Consider the following 14,918-nt stretch of genomic DNA (forward strand, 5'->3'; position numbering starts at 1 on the left):
TCTGCCATGTACCCCAGTGTTCTGGAAAGCCTCCGTGGTGTGACTTGAGGGAGGCCCACCCCCACATGGTGTCCACCACCCTGAATTCCCATTGACACAACATTCCCGTAGCCAGTGAGGTCCATCAGCATCCTTCGGGTGGGACTGGGTCCTTTACATCAGACCTGGCACATAGTAAACGCTCAATAAATATTGGCTGAAAAAATGAACTAATGGATTGTTCTGTCTGTAGCTGTGTGGCCTTGAAGGAGGCACCTCCCACCCTGAGCCTTAGCCTCCTCATCTGGGAGATGAGGATAGTAATACTGCCCCCTGCTGTCCTTAGAGCATTATGGTGAGCCCTCAAGGCTTGGGGAATGGAAATGTGGTTTGAAAAGAAGACAGGCCGCCTTCCCCTGGGAGGCACTGGAAGAACTCGGCGTGTTATCTGAGAGAGGGGAAAGGACACCTTTAGTGCATTTCAGTGCACCACATTTTCCAGACCCCAAACTAGGCGCTATATTCTGTCAATCCTACCCCTCTATTCTGAGGGACAGAGTTTAGGTACCAGAATTTAGGGACTAATAAAACAGATGATAGAGGATCAGAACTGGCCCACATTTACCTGGACATATAATTAATTGTCACCTTAAGAGTCACCTTAAGATTCACCTCAGCGTTAGCCCGGAGCACTTACTTTTCACTGGCTCAGCAAGGTGGCTCCCCAAGGATGGGACACCTGGAAAGCACCCAGAGAGGGTCCCCAGGCGGGGACCAGGGGGCTGACGCCCACAGCCTTTCAGGCACCTGACAGGCCTAGATGTGACCCGTGTGCCCCATCTTGGCCCGTTGTAAATAATACAGGTGAGACCTTTGGACAAGTCAGCTTCTTTATTTGTTCCAATAACACAGTCCAAACATGAGACAGAGATGCCAGCATCAGAAACTCGTACCAAGCACTCACACAGCTCAAAGAATGTCGTTCCACCTGAGAAACCACACACAGAAGGTTCCTGACCCCCATCTAGAACTGACTCCTATCCTTCAAGTTTTGGCACTGTAGTCCTAAACGCTGCCTCAAATAAACCCATAAATACCTCGCCTCTCCCACACTTCTTAGAAGCAACAATGCTAAGTGACTTTCAGAATATGCTTAGCTGAAATTCCTGAACTTTGCCTCAGGTTTGAGGTCAGTCCCATCTAAGCACCCAAGGCCTCTGCCCTGGACGTGTCCTCCCCGCCCCCCACCCCAGTCCCACCCCACAGTGCTCGCCACAGGTTCCATGCCGCAACACCATGTCCTTCAAGGGTGACAAGACTGCGTTTGCCGTCCAGGTGTTAACTCCCTCTCCCCTACGGCCTCTTGCGTGCACCAGAGCCAAGCTCTTGAAACTGTTCAGTTGCAGAAGGCAGAGCCCCTAACAGCCCACACATCACCTTTAAACAAAAGCAAAAAGGGGCCCTTTCTCAAGACCACTGCCATCAGCTGGAAAACTGTCGTCATAAATCTACAAACCTACCACATCTAGGAAGAGAACAGCACGCCCTGGGCCATGGTGCTCCTGAGCAGAGCACACCCGTGCAACTGTCCGTGGTCGTCCAGCTCGAAGCCCGCCCCCCCCCCCCAGTTCCCTGAAAACTACCAGATTGGGCCTGTAATACAAATGACATACATGGACATGGGGCTATGCAGTTTTCAGAACCCTTCACATTCACGTTCTCACTGACTCTTGGCAAACCCCCATGAGATGGGGGAGCTGAAAGGCATCAGCTTCGTTTCTCTGGTGATGGAATGACAGGACACAGGTTTGGAAGGTTTCTGGAACCGGTGATCCCCAGTCCATAGGCCTTCCCTAGCTGGGCAGGCAGACCTCCTGGGAGGGATCTACAAATCTGTATGGGCGGTAAGCACTGTGACCTGAGCAAGTTATGTGTTGCCTATAGAGGCATACCTGTTTAAACGCATCTGGATGTTCTAGTGAGAGATTAAACAAAAATTTACTTTTAAAGCTAAAGACTCATTAACAGCAACATCTGAAAAAATGTCAGCAAGTCATTTGCCACTATATGATAGTGGCATGTTTTTAGCTCTGTGAATCAAGCAGTAAAGAAATAAGGTTAAGGATTTAGTAACTCTCAAATAAAAGTAAAAACCCAAGGGCAGGTTAAGTTGGCACTAGGGTTGTCAGCAGAATGCAGGGGCTTCGAGTCCTGGCCCAACTCTCCAGGCCGTGCTCATCGAGGCAGCACCCCCCACCCCCCCGCCCGTTTCCTCCCGCCCCACAGTTTAGGGATAGAATCACTGGCTGTGTAATTCCAGCTGAGAAGCGAGGCCTCCCGTGAATGCCTAACACACTGCCTGGATCTTAGGAGTTCTCCACCATTTCATTCATTCATTTGGTGAGTGCCTCCAGCTCAGTGGGGAGGTTATGTTTAGCCACAGAATAAAACACTCCCTACCCTGTTTAGACAGATTTTAGCAGTACAGAACCAGAAGGCATATAATGGGTCACCTCGTCCAGCCCAGAACCCAAGGTCTGGAGAGGACAGGGGTACACCAGGCCTTGCAGCACGTTTGAAGCAGGTCAGCAGTTGGATGCCCGAGTCTCCTAACTCCCACTCCAGTGCTTGTTTCTCCCAGCATAGTCTCTGCCGCTCGTTCTGAGGAAGAATTCTTCGTGCATCCTCAGTCTCAATAAGCCCATGACTACAGGAGGATGCAGAACGGTCATTCGCTCTTGTCTGCAGTCATGCCTGCGAAGCCCTGAATTGGGACAATTATGAAGCATCCTCAGGGTGTCCTGGCTAAAGCCACCAGTCGTTTGGATTGTTCAAGGGCGTGCTTGAGTGGGAAGCACAGCTTTCAGTCTGGACTTTGTACCTCAGGGCTTGTGATGTTCTGGGAGGAGAAAAAGAACAGAAGTTTTATCCAGAGTCTGATTATTTGTAGGTTCCACTCTGGTGACAATGGACTTCACATTAACCCATCAACACAGCAGACTAGCTCCCCCTCTGGGTCTTTGCTCACACCGCACCTTCTGCCTGCCTGTCCTTTCCCCCCATCTACAGCCTCTCCATCCTCAAAATCAATGCCTGCCACCTCCTGGAAATCTCCCAGAACCAATTTGCTTTATTGGCCTCAATCACCACTAATTGGGCATTTAATTGACATTAAATTTTGTCATCAGTAAACATTCTGTCTTCTCCACTAGCAGAACATTCCGCAGGCCCTCACAGAGCCTTATGCACTATCTATAGGTCACATGAGTGAATGGATGAATGAATGGAACCAGAGGACGGAGTCAGGGCTCCTGAGGGTGTCAGAACTCATGTTTTTGTAATGTCTTTCCCAAAGAACTTGGATCCCTTCATGAGCTATTACTTAATCCATCTAGGGGCCAAACTGTCTGCAGTACCCCCATTCTCTGGGAGAAGACAGTGAGGCTGAGAAGAGAGAGGTCTAAGGTCAGGAGGAGTTCTCAGCAGGAGAACGAGGCAGAGCGGTGCGGAGCATTGGAATAACACGGCACAAGCATCACAGAGAAGGACCAGCTTTCCTGTGAGCCTCAGCCCATGGCGCCCGAAGCTCCTTCCAGGAGAGGAAGACAGAGTGTGAGTGGTGGTGACAGCGCTCTGGTTTCCCAGGACACAGAAGTTCTGGGTCTGCGTGTCCCACACCAACAAACAACACTCCTTCCCTTTAAAGTCACACCCTCACTCAGTAGCTTCTGCTCTATGGAGCAGGGTCCAATGTTTGCAAGCAGGTTATCTTAAGTAGATTTGAAAGGGGAAGGGAAAATTGTTCATCAGGGTCCTCCAAAAAACATGTGAAAACTCAGACCTTTGAAAAACACAGTGATAAGTATTATTTCTAAAGGGAACATCTCAGAGCCTTGGGCGAGGGAAAAGTGTGAAAACAATCAGAAGAGAGAGTAATTGCAGAGGGGAGGCTACTGTTCATCCTCTAGCCAAGGTCTGGATGGGGCGCCTCCAGGAAGCCCTCCAGAAGCAAACAGCCCGTGGAGCCTTCTCATCTACCTCTACCACCCCTTATTTGAATGTGATCTTACTTTGCTTTGCTATTTAAATTTTATGGCAGCTGCAAGTTGGGAAGCCAAGCAGCAGAACCCCTGGAATAATAAGAGGGCGAGCTTAGCTAGCTGCCAACCCAGTGTTCCATACTGATGTTGAAAAGTATGGAAACTCGCACAGTTAGACACCAGGGCCAATAAGGAAAATGCAGGTAAAGCCAGTGAGGGTGTGGGGAAAGAAAACAGTCACTGTGGTGTAGAATCGTCTCAAAAGGCCTCAGCAAGCAGGTGGCATTTGAGCTGGACCCCAAAAGTCCTGAACTGGGCAGGGGAGAGGGGACAGTAAGCAGATCCTGTCTCGACCACGACCGTGTCCTCACTCGTCCCCTTGCGCCTCTTTGCCGTTTCTCACCTGCGGGGCCTCCCGGTTCGGGAACTGGGGGTAGCGCAGGCCCATCAGGCTGAGGGCGTTGTGACGACTGTTGGCCAAGCCAAAGGCAAACTGGTAGGGCCTCTCAGCGGGGTTCCTGTCGGACTCCGGGCAGCAGGCGCCCTGTCTGCGCAGGGTGGCGGTCAGCTTTACGAGGGACTCATCTGGGAGCTGGTAAAAAAACCTCTTAAAGCTGGGGTATCGCCTGATCTGGAAGCAGAAATGAAGTGAGGCCATCAGTGTTGCTGGCAGGCGACCCTCCCACCCACGGCCAGGCGGTGTGCCTTGTTATCCCTGGGACGGCTCCTGGGTTCAGTTCCTCCACCACCCACAGCCAGTCAGCGTCTGTGCTGCAAGGCCCAGCTGCAAACAGCAGGACAAAGTGGGGGGAATGTACAGGTCTTCGGACCCAGACAAATACATTTAAATCGCATGCACTGGCTGTGTGGCCTCTCTGAGCCTCTACTTACTCATGTAGAAAATAGGAGGGCGACTGACTATTGCTGCAGGGGCGGATTTGGGGAGGTGGTTTATGTGAAATGTTTTGTCAGCATAGATGTGCGTGAGTTTTAGTTCCCACCCTAAACCTCCTCTTCTTCATACTTAGATATCTTAGGTTGGGCTCCCCCTCAGGCCGACCCAGAGGCAAAGTCTAGGGTGAGCTCCCGCATGTTGAGAGTGACCCCGGGAAACCCTGATGGGAAATGGAGACCTAGGATGAGGATGGGAAAGCAGCCGCACAGGCTTCGGCCCACCCACACGGGGCACTGAAGGGACCAGCTCCTCAAAGTCCTCCCCACCCCAGGGCAAGGGGCTGGGGGCTGTGTGCACCAGCTCCTGTCAGCCATTGGTTGAGGGCTGCTCCTGGGGCGGGAGAGTGTGTCCATTCTAACCTTTGTGTGGTGGCAAAGTGGCTCTGGGGGCCAGTCCTCAGGCACGAGTGTTCGGGCTCCAGCTGTGGGGAGTCAGGCCGAGCGCTGGGAGGCACCTGCAGGCCCTCCAGCTGATCGCTGCATCAGTGACCTGAGCTCACACCCAGCGACCCCTTCATATGTGACATGTGTTTCTCCACGTAGACTGTGAGGTTCTGGGGGGCAGGGAACTGTCTGTTATAGGCTACCTAGCAGGGGAGGAAAATCTAAAAGCTTCGAAGAATTGGAGACCACATAGATGCTGAAGAGTGTGCCGGGGCTGACGACCCCAATTCGCATCCCTCCAGACCCACGGAGGTGAGCCCTGAGCAGCACTGCAAGGAGGGTTTGGATGGGGGGAGGTCCTGGCTGACCGGGAAGCCACGTGAGCTTTATGTTATTGTAAACTAACATTTATCTCATCTACTACGTGTGTGGCATTTTCTATATATGCACTAAACTTTGTCAAGTAGGTATTTATCTCTGTTTTGCAAAAGAGGAAAGTGAGGCTCAGAGAGGTGAACGGACACACCCAAGGTCGGCGAGATACAGAAATGGGGGTTGAACCCAGGTCTCAGTGGTGGGCTGATGATACCCCTGGGGTTGCCCTTGGGGGGACTAAGTAGTTCTTACCTGCTCCCCCAAATGGCCATCCACTTCTTGGAGAAGGACCACCAGCTTCTGGATGATCAGCTTCTCTGAAGAAAGTAAAGAAGAGACACTGTTGACAAGTTCTGCAGTAACGCGTCTACGGATTACGACTATCGCGTCTCTAACACAGAGCCCACAGATGAGTTATGAAGGGCATGGAAAAATCTTCCCTCAACGAGAGCCTCAGCATGAGAGCTTCCGCTGGGTTTGCTGTATAGAAACAGAAGGGATTTTGGGCTGCTGCGCTTCACTTGTAACCATTAGACAGATGGGAAAACTGAGACCTCCCGGTGGCCCTTATCCAGGCTACCGAGTAGCACAGTCAGGGATGGGAGCTGGGACCAGGAGCAGCTAATGAGAATGCAGGGAGGGGAACTCCATGGCTACCGATGGAGCAGGAATGTGCCCCTCGGCCAGGGCTATAAGCAGTGCCCTGCAGGTGGCTGCTCCTACCAAGGGTTAATTGTAAATGTGCAGGGAAATTGTCGACCCATGGTTATAAAGTATTGGCAGCTTGAAATTGGCCACAGTGGGGATGTTTATGCCACAGGAATCTTCAAAGGCTACAGATGGGGGCTTCCCTTCTTCACACGGTGCCTCCAAGAACTTGTTGGCCAGTATGCCACTGATTATGAGACCACAGCAAACTAGGGATTTAATGAAACATTCAACAAACCACAGGGGTGGGGTGGGGTAAAGTCATTTCCCACAGAATAGATGGGTGTTCTCTACCTGGAAAACGGCTCTTCACCTCCAGCCCTGTCCCAACAGCCCCAGTTGGAAGGCCAACCCTATCTCCTCCCTGCCCTCAGAGTCCCCCAGATGTTTGTCAGCTGCCCTCCCAGATCCCCGCTCAAGTACGGCCTGTGAGAGAAATATCACTTGGTTGTCTCTTGCACGCCTCCAACGGGGAACCTGGCCCACAACCAAGGCATATGCCCTGACCAGGGGTGAAACAAGTGACCTTTGACTTTGTGGGACAACACCCAACCCATTGAGTCACACCGGCCAGGGCCTCAGGTCTGGCCTGTGAACTCCAGGGGGCACCATCTCAGGGGACAGCAGATGGTACTAACTAGATTCACATGCTCCATCCGGCAGAGGTCTCCCTTCCGGCTTGTGGCTTCCAGCCTGGGAGGATGCTTCTGAGGATCCAACTCGTCCCCCTTCTGCAGGCGAAGACTCCTGGAACTCAAGGCCCTCCAGCTCTGAAGGCAGAAAAGAGCTGGCGTGAGTGTGTTTGCACCCGTCTCGAGTCCACAAGCACATCACTTCACCCAGGTTCTGACAAGCAGCCGCCCACAGACATTGGCACGAGAGGGCTCCTGGTTTTCCAGGCTCTTGGGTGAGCCCCAGATCCCATGGACCCACCTCAGAGGAGCTTACAGGACTCTATTTGTCCCCTCCAGAAATCTCATTCTTTCTTCCACCAACCCCCTCTGCCTCCTCTCTGCCCAGGAGGAAGACAGGCAGGGGAATGCACTTCCCCTTTAACTCTTCGAGGCTCTGCCAATTTACTTGGCCTGTCGGAACCTCACTTTCTCCATCTGGCCAATGGAAGTATTAAGACTGGCCTCTCAGGTTTGTGAGCTGGTTAAATGAGATAATGTGTGAAAGTGGCATGGAGTGGGTGCTCCATAGATGTCATGCTAATCACTGTAAACCAGGGGACCTCGTGCTCATCAGCAAAGGACAACCCAGGGCAAGTCCTCCTTCATCAGACCTGGGTCTGGGTTCTATTAGCTTTCCAGGTGACTCTGATGCACTTGTCTAATGTGCAGATGCACTGTTCTCATACCACACTTGTTTCTAAACGTGTGTGTGGTGGGAGTGGGGAGTGTGTTGTGAGCGGTGGGTCCAGCCAGCAGCCTGCTCCTCTCCCCTCCCCACGGTCCTCTCACACCTCCCCACTCTGCTCAGAGCAGAGGGCAAAAGTCAGGACTGAATGAGAGGCCATACAGCTGGCCAACCCCTGCCCTGGAGGAAGAAGCCTGGAGTCAGAAGCAGCCTATTACCATGGTAACACCAGGCCTACTCACCAAGGCTGCTGGCACTGGAGGGCCGATTGCCCCCAACACACAGGGCCAGATAGGTGGGCCTCTTGAGCAACCGGGACTCTGGGCTGGTGGCACCTGCAACTCCCCCCTTCTTGGGCTCCTTGGAGCCATGCTTCTTATGAGAAAAGGCTTTTATGAAGCTGGACTTTCTCTCTTGGGATTTCTTCCTGCAGGGTGGGCTCAGGTGTTCTACAGCCACCTCTGGCTCCTGAACGTGAAGCTGCTGCGGGCCAGAGGAGAGAGACTGAGTTACAGCCCTTGGCTTTGAGGAAATGGCAAGTGAGCTGAGAACAGAGACCTGTAGCCCCTGAAACCAGACAGACCCACGGTGGCCTAAAGGGTGCAGCGCAGGAAAAAGAGCCATTGATGCTCAGAGGTGGGAAAAAGAGTGACCTGCAGCCTCAGGAAAGAGGAGGGTCAGGAGCAAGGCTCCTGTAGGTGTAGAATTGGGGGAGACGCAGGGAAGTTATTACGCCGGGCAGTGGCCAGGGGGATCCACAGTGAGAGTCAGGGTTAGTGGGGAACGCCCTCCTCACCTTCTCTCCCTCCGGTTCCTCCTCATCTTGGAGTAGGGCGATGATCTCCTGGATAAATTTTTCTAAAAAAGAACAAAGTAGCTCCTTACACTCTAGTAAAAAAAAAAAAAAAACATTCCTTTGGTCAGCCTTCATTTCCTGAGGCCCTGGGTGGGTGATTCTCATGGGGCTCCAGAGTGCTAATGAGCTTGCATTTGTGGCCGCCTCAGCCCTGACCCACTGGGGAGCCACCATTTCTCAGGCCCGGCCTGAGGGCAGAGCTGGTTTCAACGGAACGTACTCTCTGTCCATTCCCAGCGAGGGCATGGATGTGCCGCTCTTAGGTGTAAGGAACAGCACAGGGGCCCTACTTGGTTCCCCTTCACGGCACATTTTTTGTGAAAAGCAAACAAGGCCAAATGGAGTTAGGGGAAAGCTGGTCTTTTTTTATTTTTTTAGTTGATTTGAGAGAGAGACATCAATTTGTTTCTCCACTTATTTATGTATTGATTAGTTGATTCTTCTGTGTTCTGACTGGGGATTGAACCCACAGCCTTGGTGTATGGGGGTGATGCTCTAACCAGCTGAGCTACCCAGCCAGGGCAGAAGCAGATCTTTAAGAGTATCTTCAGACATATGGAGCCGACAGTGATTAGGACTCTTAAGATCGGCTCCACCAGTGATAAAACAATAATGACTACGGCAGCTTCCCTTTGTCGAGCTTCTGTCCCACGGCCCCTACCCCTTCCTATCCTCTTTACCTCTCCTGGGGCTCTGAGCAACCATGATGATAATAATAACAATAAGTGACAGCTAACGTTTATTAGCTGATAACAGGTACTGCTCTAAGCACTTTATCTGCATTCATTCATTTAGCGCCTCCCACAGCTCTGTGAAGTCAGTACTGATATTATCCCCATTATAGTGATGAGGAAACTGAGACCAGAGATGAAGCAACTTGTCCAAGTAAATGCGGCTGGAAGAGGTCACTGTCCAAATTCAAACCCAGGCCCTAAATCACACTGTCTACAGAGCCCGTGCCGTGGCCAGTGCCTGCGGCTGATGTCGGCCCCACTGAGGAGGGCATTTCACGTGGAGGCCAGACAGGGTGAGTAACAGCAGTGTGGTTCAGCGCCTGGGCTCGGGGCCCCACGCTGCCTCCCCACTCCACTGTACTCAGCAGGAGGTCTGGACGAGTCTCTGCCTCTTTCTGGTTGTTCCTCTTCTGCAAGTGATGGGGTTCGGCCATACATTTTCCAAGGAACCTCCGAGAAAAAGGGAGGGGTACTTACTGCATTCTGAGTCTCTGTCCAGCTGCAAGTCCTCTCCAGGTCCCCGGCTTCCTGCTTGGGTGGAAAGTTCGAAGGGACTTGGACTCCCACAATCTGTAGACAAGGCCTCTTGAGCTTCAGGTTCTTCCAGGCCTGAGTAGCACAATGAAATGGTGTGTTTTGTTAGTTCCAAGGCTGTTAGCTACTGCAGAGACGTTAGTTAGCACAGCCGCCGCCACCCACTCTGTAGCCGGGTCACAGGGCGGGGGTGGGGTGGGGCAGTGAGCTAGGGTGGACGTGGACGTGGACGTGAGCTGCTGGTCAGGGCCTTTGCACTTCCACACCTGACCTCCAGAGCTTTGCTCCCTCGCCTCCCTCCCCTAGCGACCTCACCCCTCCATTATCTTGGCTTGATCCACTAGTTGGAGAGTAAATGCCACAGAATGAGTTAACATATCTGCCAGAAGCCCCTGCATGACAGTTAACTCTTTGGTGTCAAATATCACCTCCTCTTTCTTAAAATGTGAAGTACCCGGCCCAGGGTGACCTGCTAGGCTGTTCTTCCCTGACAGCCAGGACATCCTTTCTTCCTGGTCTCTGGCTCCATCACTGATGGGCCATGACCTTGAACACATTGTTTTACCTCCCTAAGTGGCAGTTCCCTCGTATGTAAAATGAAGATAATAAAATGGCTGAAGGCAAGTATCACAGGCCAGGAGACTGAGGCACAGAGCTGGAGAATGACATAGAAAGTACAGCTCAGAGCCAAGGTCTCCTGCCTCCCAGTCTCCACTTTCCTCCTGCCTGGGCTCCGCACTGCCAGGGTGTGGAGCTGAGGCTGCAGAGAGACAAGGACGATGGGGGTCCCTGAGCACAATTTCCTCTAGAGGCTTCTCGGGCTTGTCAAGGCAGTGAGGTTTCACGTGTGGCGGTGGCCCACTGGCATCCCTTTCCTCCTCCCCAGGGCCCTCCCCATGCTGCTCAGGGAAGAGCAAAAGTCAGCTGGCCCTGCTGCTCTTCCAGTGGCCAATTCCAGCCCTGGGGAAGCCTCGAGAGCTGGAGGCAGCTGCAGTGTTGCTATGATAACGGTAAGCCTGCTCACCAAGGTTGCTGGAGATGGAGGGCCGATGGCCCCCAACACACATGTACAGAAAGCTGGGCCTCTTGGACGGCCGGGACTCCGGGCTGGAGACATCGGCGGCCCCCGCTCTCTTGGGCTCCTCAGAGCTGTGTTTCTTATGAGAAAAGCTTTTCTTGAGGTTAGACTTCTTTTCCTGGGATTTCTTCCTGAGGGGTGGTGCTGGGTTTTGTGGAGCCACCTCTAGCTGAGAGGCTAGAAGCTGCTGTGGGGAGATGAGAGAAACTGAGTCAGGCCCCTGACCTTGAGGAGACAGAAAATCTCCCTGAGAAGCAACTCAATAACAACCAAATGCTTCAGGGCGGCCCCAGGCAAGGGAGGTGACAGAGCCCTCAGCAGGGGGGCTGGGAGGCCTGGAAGGACCCGGTAGGCTTGAGCAGGAGGAGGAGGGGGAGAGGGAGGAAGAGGGTGGGTGGAGGAGGAGGTGCAGGCCCCTGGGAACCTTCCAGGCAGGTGTCTCCTCACCTCTTCTTCCCACCGGTCTCCCACTTCCCGGAGCATTTGCACTATCATCCGGATGATAGTGTCCTCTGGAAGAAAGCGAGTGACCAGTTAATCTTTCTAGATGCACAGAGAATGCTTTCTAACCACTCTCTTGGACTTCTGAGACCCCCTGGGCCCTTCTGTGTTAAATGAGGGTCCTCCTAAAAGAAGCTCTTTAGGCCACAGAGGTGACAGAAGCGCCATATCCCAGAGGCCGGTCCTCCTGAGAGAGGGTTGGAAGGTCTGCAGGAAGGGAACTGGGCCAAAGAAGGACATTTCATGCAAGAAATTCTAGGTCAGTCCTTCAGATAGTAAACTTGTGCCCCACTATTTCCTTAGAACTGCACAGATCTGTGAATGTCTGCTTTGGGTTCAGCAAGCTGTGAGACCTTGGGTAAAGTTTATAATCTCTCTGGGCCTTCATCTCCTCCCCTGTTGAAATGTGGAGCATAATCCCTGTTCTGCTTCCCTCCAAAGACAGTCAGGCCGTCCAATGAGGGGCCGTGCTGGGAAATACTTTGCAAGGCTAATGCTGACATTCCAACCTGCAATATGCCAGTCGGAAGCCTGGCCTGAGGTGGGGCTAGAGGAAGGAGGGACCCCAGCCCACACAACATAGACAGCCTGCCTTGGCGATGCCTCCACCACACTGCCAAGTCTTAGCAGAGAAACCACAAGCAACATCAATGATTTCCCTTGATACCCCACCCCACCTCTGCAAAGACACTCGCTCAGAGTGGCCTCTGCTAGTGGCCAGCTAGCTGATGAGTGCACATGGAAGGAGGTGCACATGAGAGTCCCTGTCCCCAGGGCATCTGCAGACTGTTTCACCCCTCACTGGCTCCCTCACTCCCCTCATTTATAAATCCTTCCTGGCTTTTACTCCTTGATTCAGTCTACTAGATGATTTCCTCTCACATGAGAAAACAGAATGTAAAATAAACATCCTTCCCAATAACCAACTGAACGCCTTTTAGTTATTCTTTGACAAGTGAATTTAAAGATCCTCTGTTTTGTATCTTTAAAAATATGCCTGTTCTTTACAAGGAATTAGATTAATGGAACATTATTGATTTTATTAGGGGGCAATAACCGGACTGTGGTTGTGTATGAGATTGTCCCATTTCTTGGTGACCCGTGCTTATGTATTTAAGAGTGAAGCATTATTTTACTAAAAATGGTTCAACAACAGAAGTACACATGCATGCATGCAAAGCAAAGCAAATATGGCCAGCTGTTAACAACTGTGAGTATATGAGTATGCAGAGAACTGTTCTTTCCACTCTTCTGTATATTTAAATATATATAAATTCTATATTCCTCTAAATTCCTTTTACAAATTTAAAGACACGCACAAAACATCCCATGCTTATGAACACACAAGCAGGAGCGTCTGCCAGTGGCTGTTCTCACTCCCAAGGCTCCCTTCTGTGAAACTCTAAAATAAGTAAATGTGTCCAGAAGCACCAGAAGGGGCAAGGTCAGCACGTGCATTTTGAGAGTGACTATTGAAGCTCTAAGTGGTCATCCAGAGCAATCTGTCTTATTGGGCAGTGGCCACCCCAGCTGCAGGCAAAGGGGGCACAGTAGCTTCTGACTCACTGTCCAGCTTTTTGAGCTCCTCTTCCTGACAGCGGCCCGTGGCTTGGGAAGAAGACGCCGAGACACCAGCATCCTGGCCTTGGATGAGCAAGGACTGGTGGACACCAGTATCCTCCCCGCCTGGAACAAAGACAAAAGCAAGTGTGGGTGGGGGTGGGGGGCATAAGGGTATGTCAGTAACATTCTTCTGACACAAGGAAACAGCACAGAATTCCCAGCAGGAGGGCACTGCTGTAGCCAGCTCTAGTCCTAACCAAAACTTCAGAAACATACCAAGATTTCCATCTGGAAAGAGGCTGCCTCAAGCCAGATGTCCTTCCCTACACCCCCCAAAATATCCTGGATCTTCCTTGGGTCTCCTCTCTCCATTTCAACACACTCACTTTTCGATGCTACGGGGCAAAGCTCCATCTCCCTCCACGTGGCTGTGGGCATTCAACTCCAGGATGCTAGGAGTCAGAAAAGGAAGGCACCTTGGGGACCAGCTCCTTCTTTTTGCAGATAAGAAATCAAAGGTTCTAGAGAGGAGCAGCAACTTGCTCAGAATCACACAGCAAGCTTATTCCTGAGGGAGCCAAGTCCAGAAGCGGCACCCCAGGAGCTGGCTCTGTCCCTGACACCCTGCCCCAGCCCTCACAGGTGGACTATGTGGAGGGCAGGGCTTCCATCCTCACTTCCCTCCCTGCTTTCCCCTTCCTCCCTAGTCCATGTTTAGAGTAACCAACAGTAACAGCTATCATTCATTGAGCACTTTCCACGTGCCAGCTCCGGGCCAAGGCCTCTCCCAAAATGCTAAGGCTCAGAGAGGAAAGTCACCAGCCCCTAGTCACACAGCTAGTTGGTGGTGGAAATGCCTCAAAGAAGTTACACGGTGCTGTCATTCCTGATAGTTGTCCTGCCTTCCAGGTCCCCTCTTTTGAGAGGTTTGAGGAGCCAGCTTACAGCACGCTAGCCTTTGCGGGTGGGGCAATGGAGTTACCATACAAACAGGCACATTCTGCTCACCCCTGGGTCCTGGCCCCTGGTCAGCCTCTTCAGAGCGCAAGACAGCAGCTGTCTGGGGCAGCGCTGCCTCTTGGCCTTGGACTTCCTGACCTTGGACCCCCCTGGTTTGCTCATCAGCATATTTCTTGTGACTGTGCTTCTTGCGGCTGGCCTTCTTGTCGTGGGCTTTCTTTCTGGGAGCTGGCTCCCCCGGTGACTCGGGGGCTTCTGCGGGCTGGGGGAGGCCCTCCTTCCCCTTTGCTCTTCTACTGGCCTTTTCTCTGGTCTCCTCAGGGCCTGTCCTCAGGAAGAAGTTCATCACGGTCTTCAGCAACCCCTGCTGGGCCCGACTCTGGGCCTTGTCCTTCTTGGCATCCTTCGGAGGTCTCTGCTCCCTGGGGAGAAACTCCTTGGTCCCCTCCTGGCTGAGGGCTGTGCCTGTGGTGGCTGGAGCCTCCGAAGCCCTTCGGCTCTTGGGATGCCTGCTCCTGTCACTGGCGCTCCTGGGAAGCGCCTGTCTGGAGGACGCAGTGGGCGGGGAAGAGCCCTGGCAGCCCCACGACTCTGAGTCTTTCCAGGGGTTCGGTGATCTGTCCAGGGACCTGGCTCTTCTCACAGACAGGGGCTTCCGGGGGCCCTGCAGATGCTCCATTGTGCTACAACCAAAACAAAGAGCTCCCTTAGAATTGCCTATTGGAGACTGCCCGGGGTGGCCAGCATGCTGACTGGTATGCGTATACACCCTGCCCACTGGCCCAGGGATCTCAGCCCTCAAGGCCTTTGGCCCATTTTCATTCCTCAACAACCCTAGCAGGGAGGTGTGTCCTCGCCCCATTTTCCAGGGGAAGAACCTGAGCTACAGGAGG

The 14,918-nt window shown here is 52.6% G+C and overlaps 1 protein-coding gene across 1 annotated transcript; it reads right to left on the bottom strand.

Moving 5' to 3' along the window:
- Window positions 1-946: 946 nt before the first annotated feature.
- Window positions 947-14,704, bottom strand: BNIP5 (BCL2 interacting protein 5). Its single transcript, XM_036024028.1, has 11 exons — window positions 14,074-14,704; window positions 13,069-13,188; window positions 11,449-11,513; window positions 10,948-11,188; window positions 9,867-9,998; window positions 8,596-8,657; window positions 8,042-8,282; window positions 7,079-7,210; window positions 5,985-6,049; window positions 4,423-4,650; window positions 947-2,878 (listed from the first exon to the last, which is right to left on the bottom strand). The coding sequence occupies exons 1-11, from the start codon at window positions 14,702-14,704 to the stop codon at window positions 2,843-2,845; spliced, it is 1,953 nt and encodes a 650-aa protein (XP_035879921.1). The 3' UTR covers window positions 947-2,842.
- Between the last annotated feature and the right edge of the window lie 214 nt (window positions 14,705-14,918).

This window comes from Phyllostomus discolor, chromosome 4 (assembly GCF_004126475.2).
Source record: "Phyllostomus discolor isolate MPI-MPIP mPhyDis1 chromosome 4, mPhyDis1.pri.v3, whole genome shotgun sequence".
Taxonomy (NCBI): domain Eukaryota; kingdom Metazoa; phylum Chordata; class Mammalia; order Chiroptera; family Phyllostomidae; genus Phyllostomus; species Phyllostomus discolor.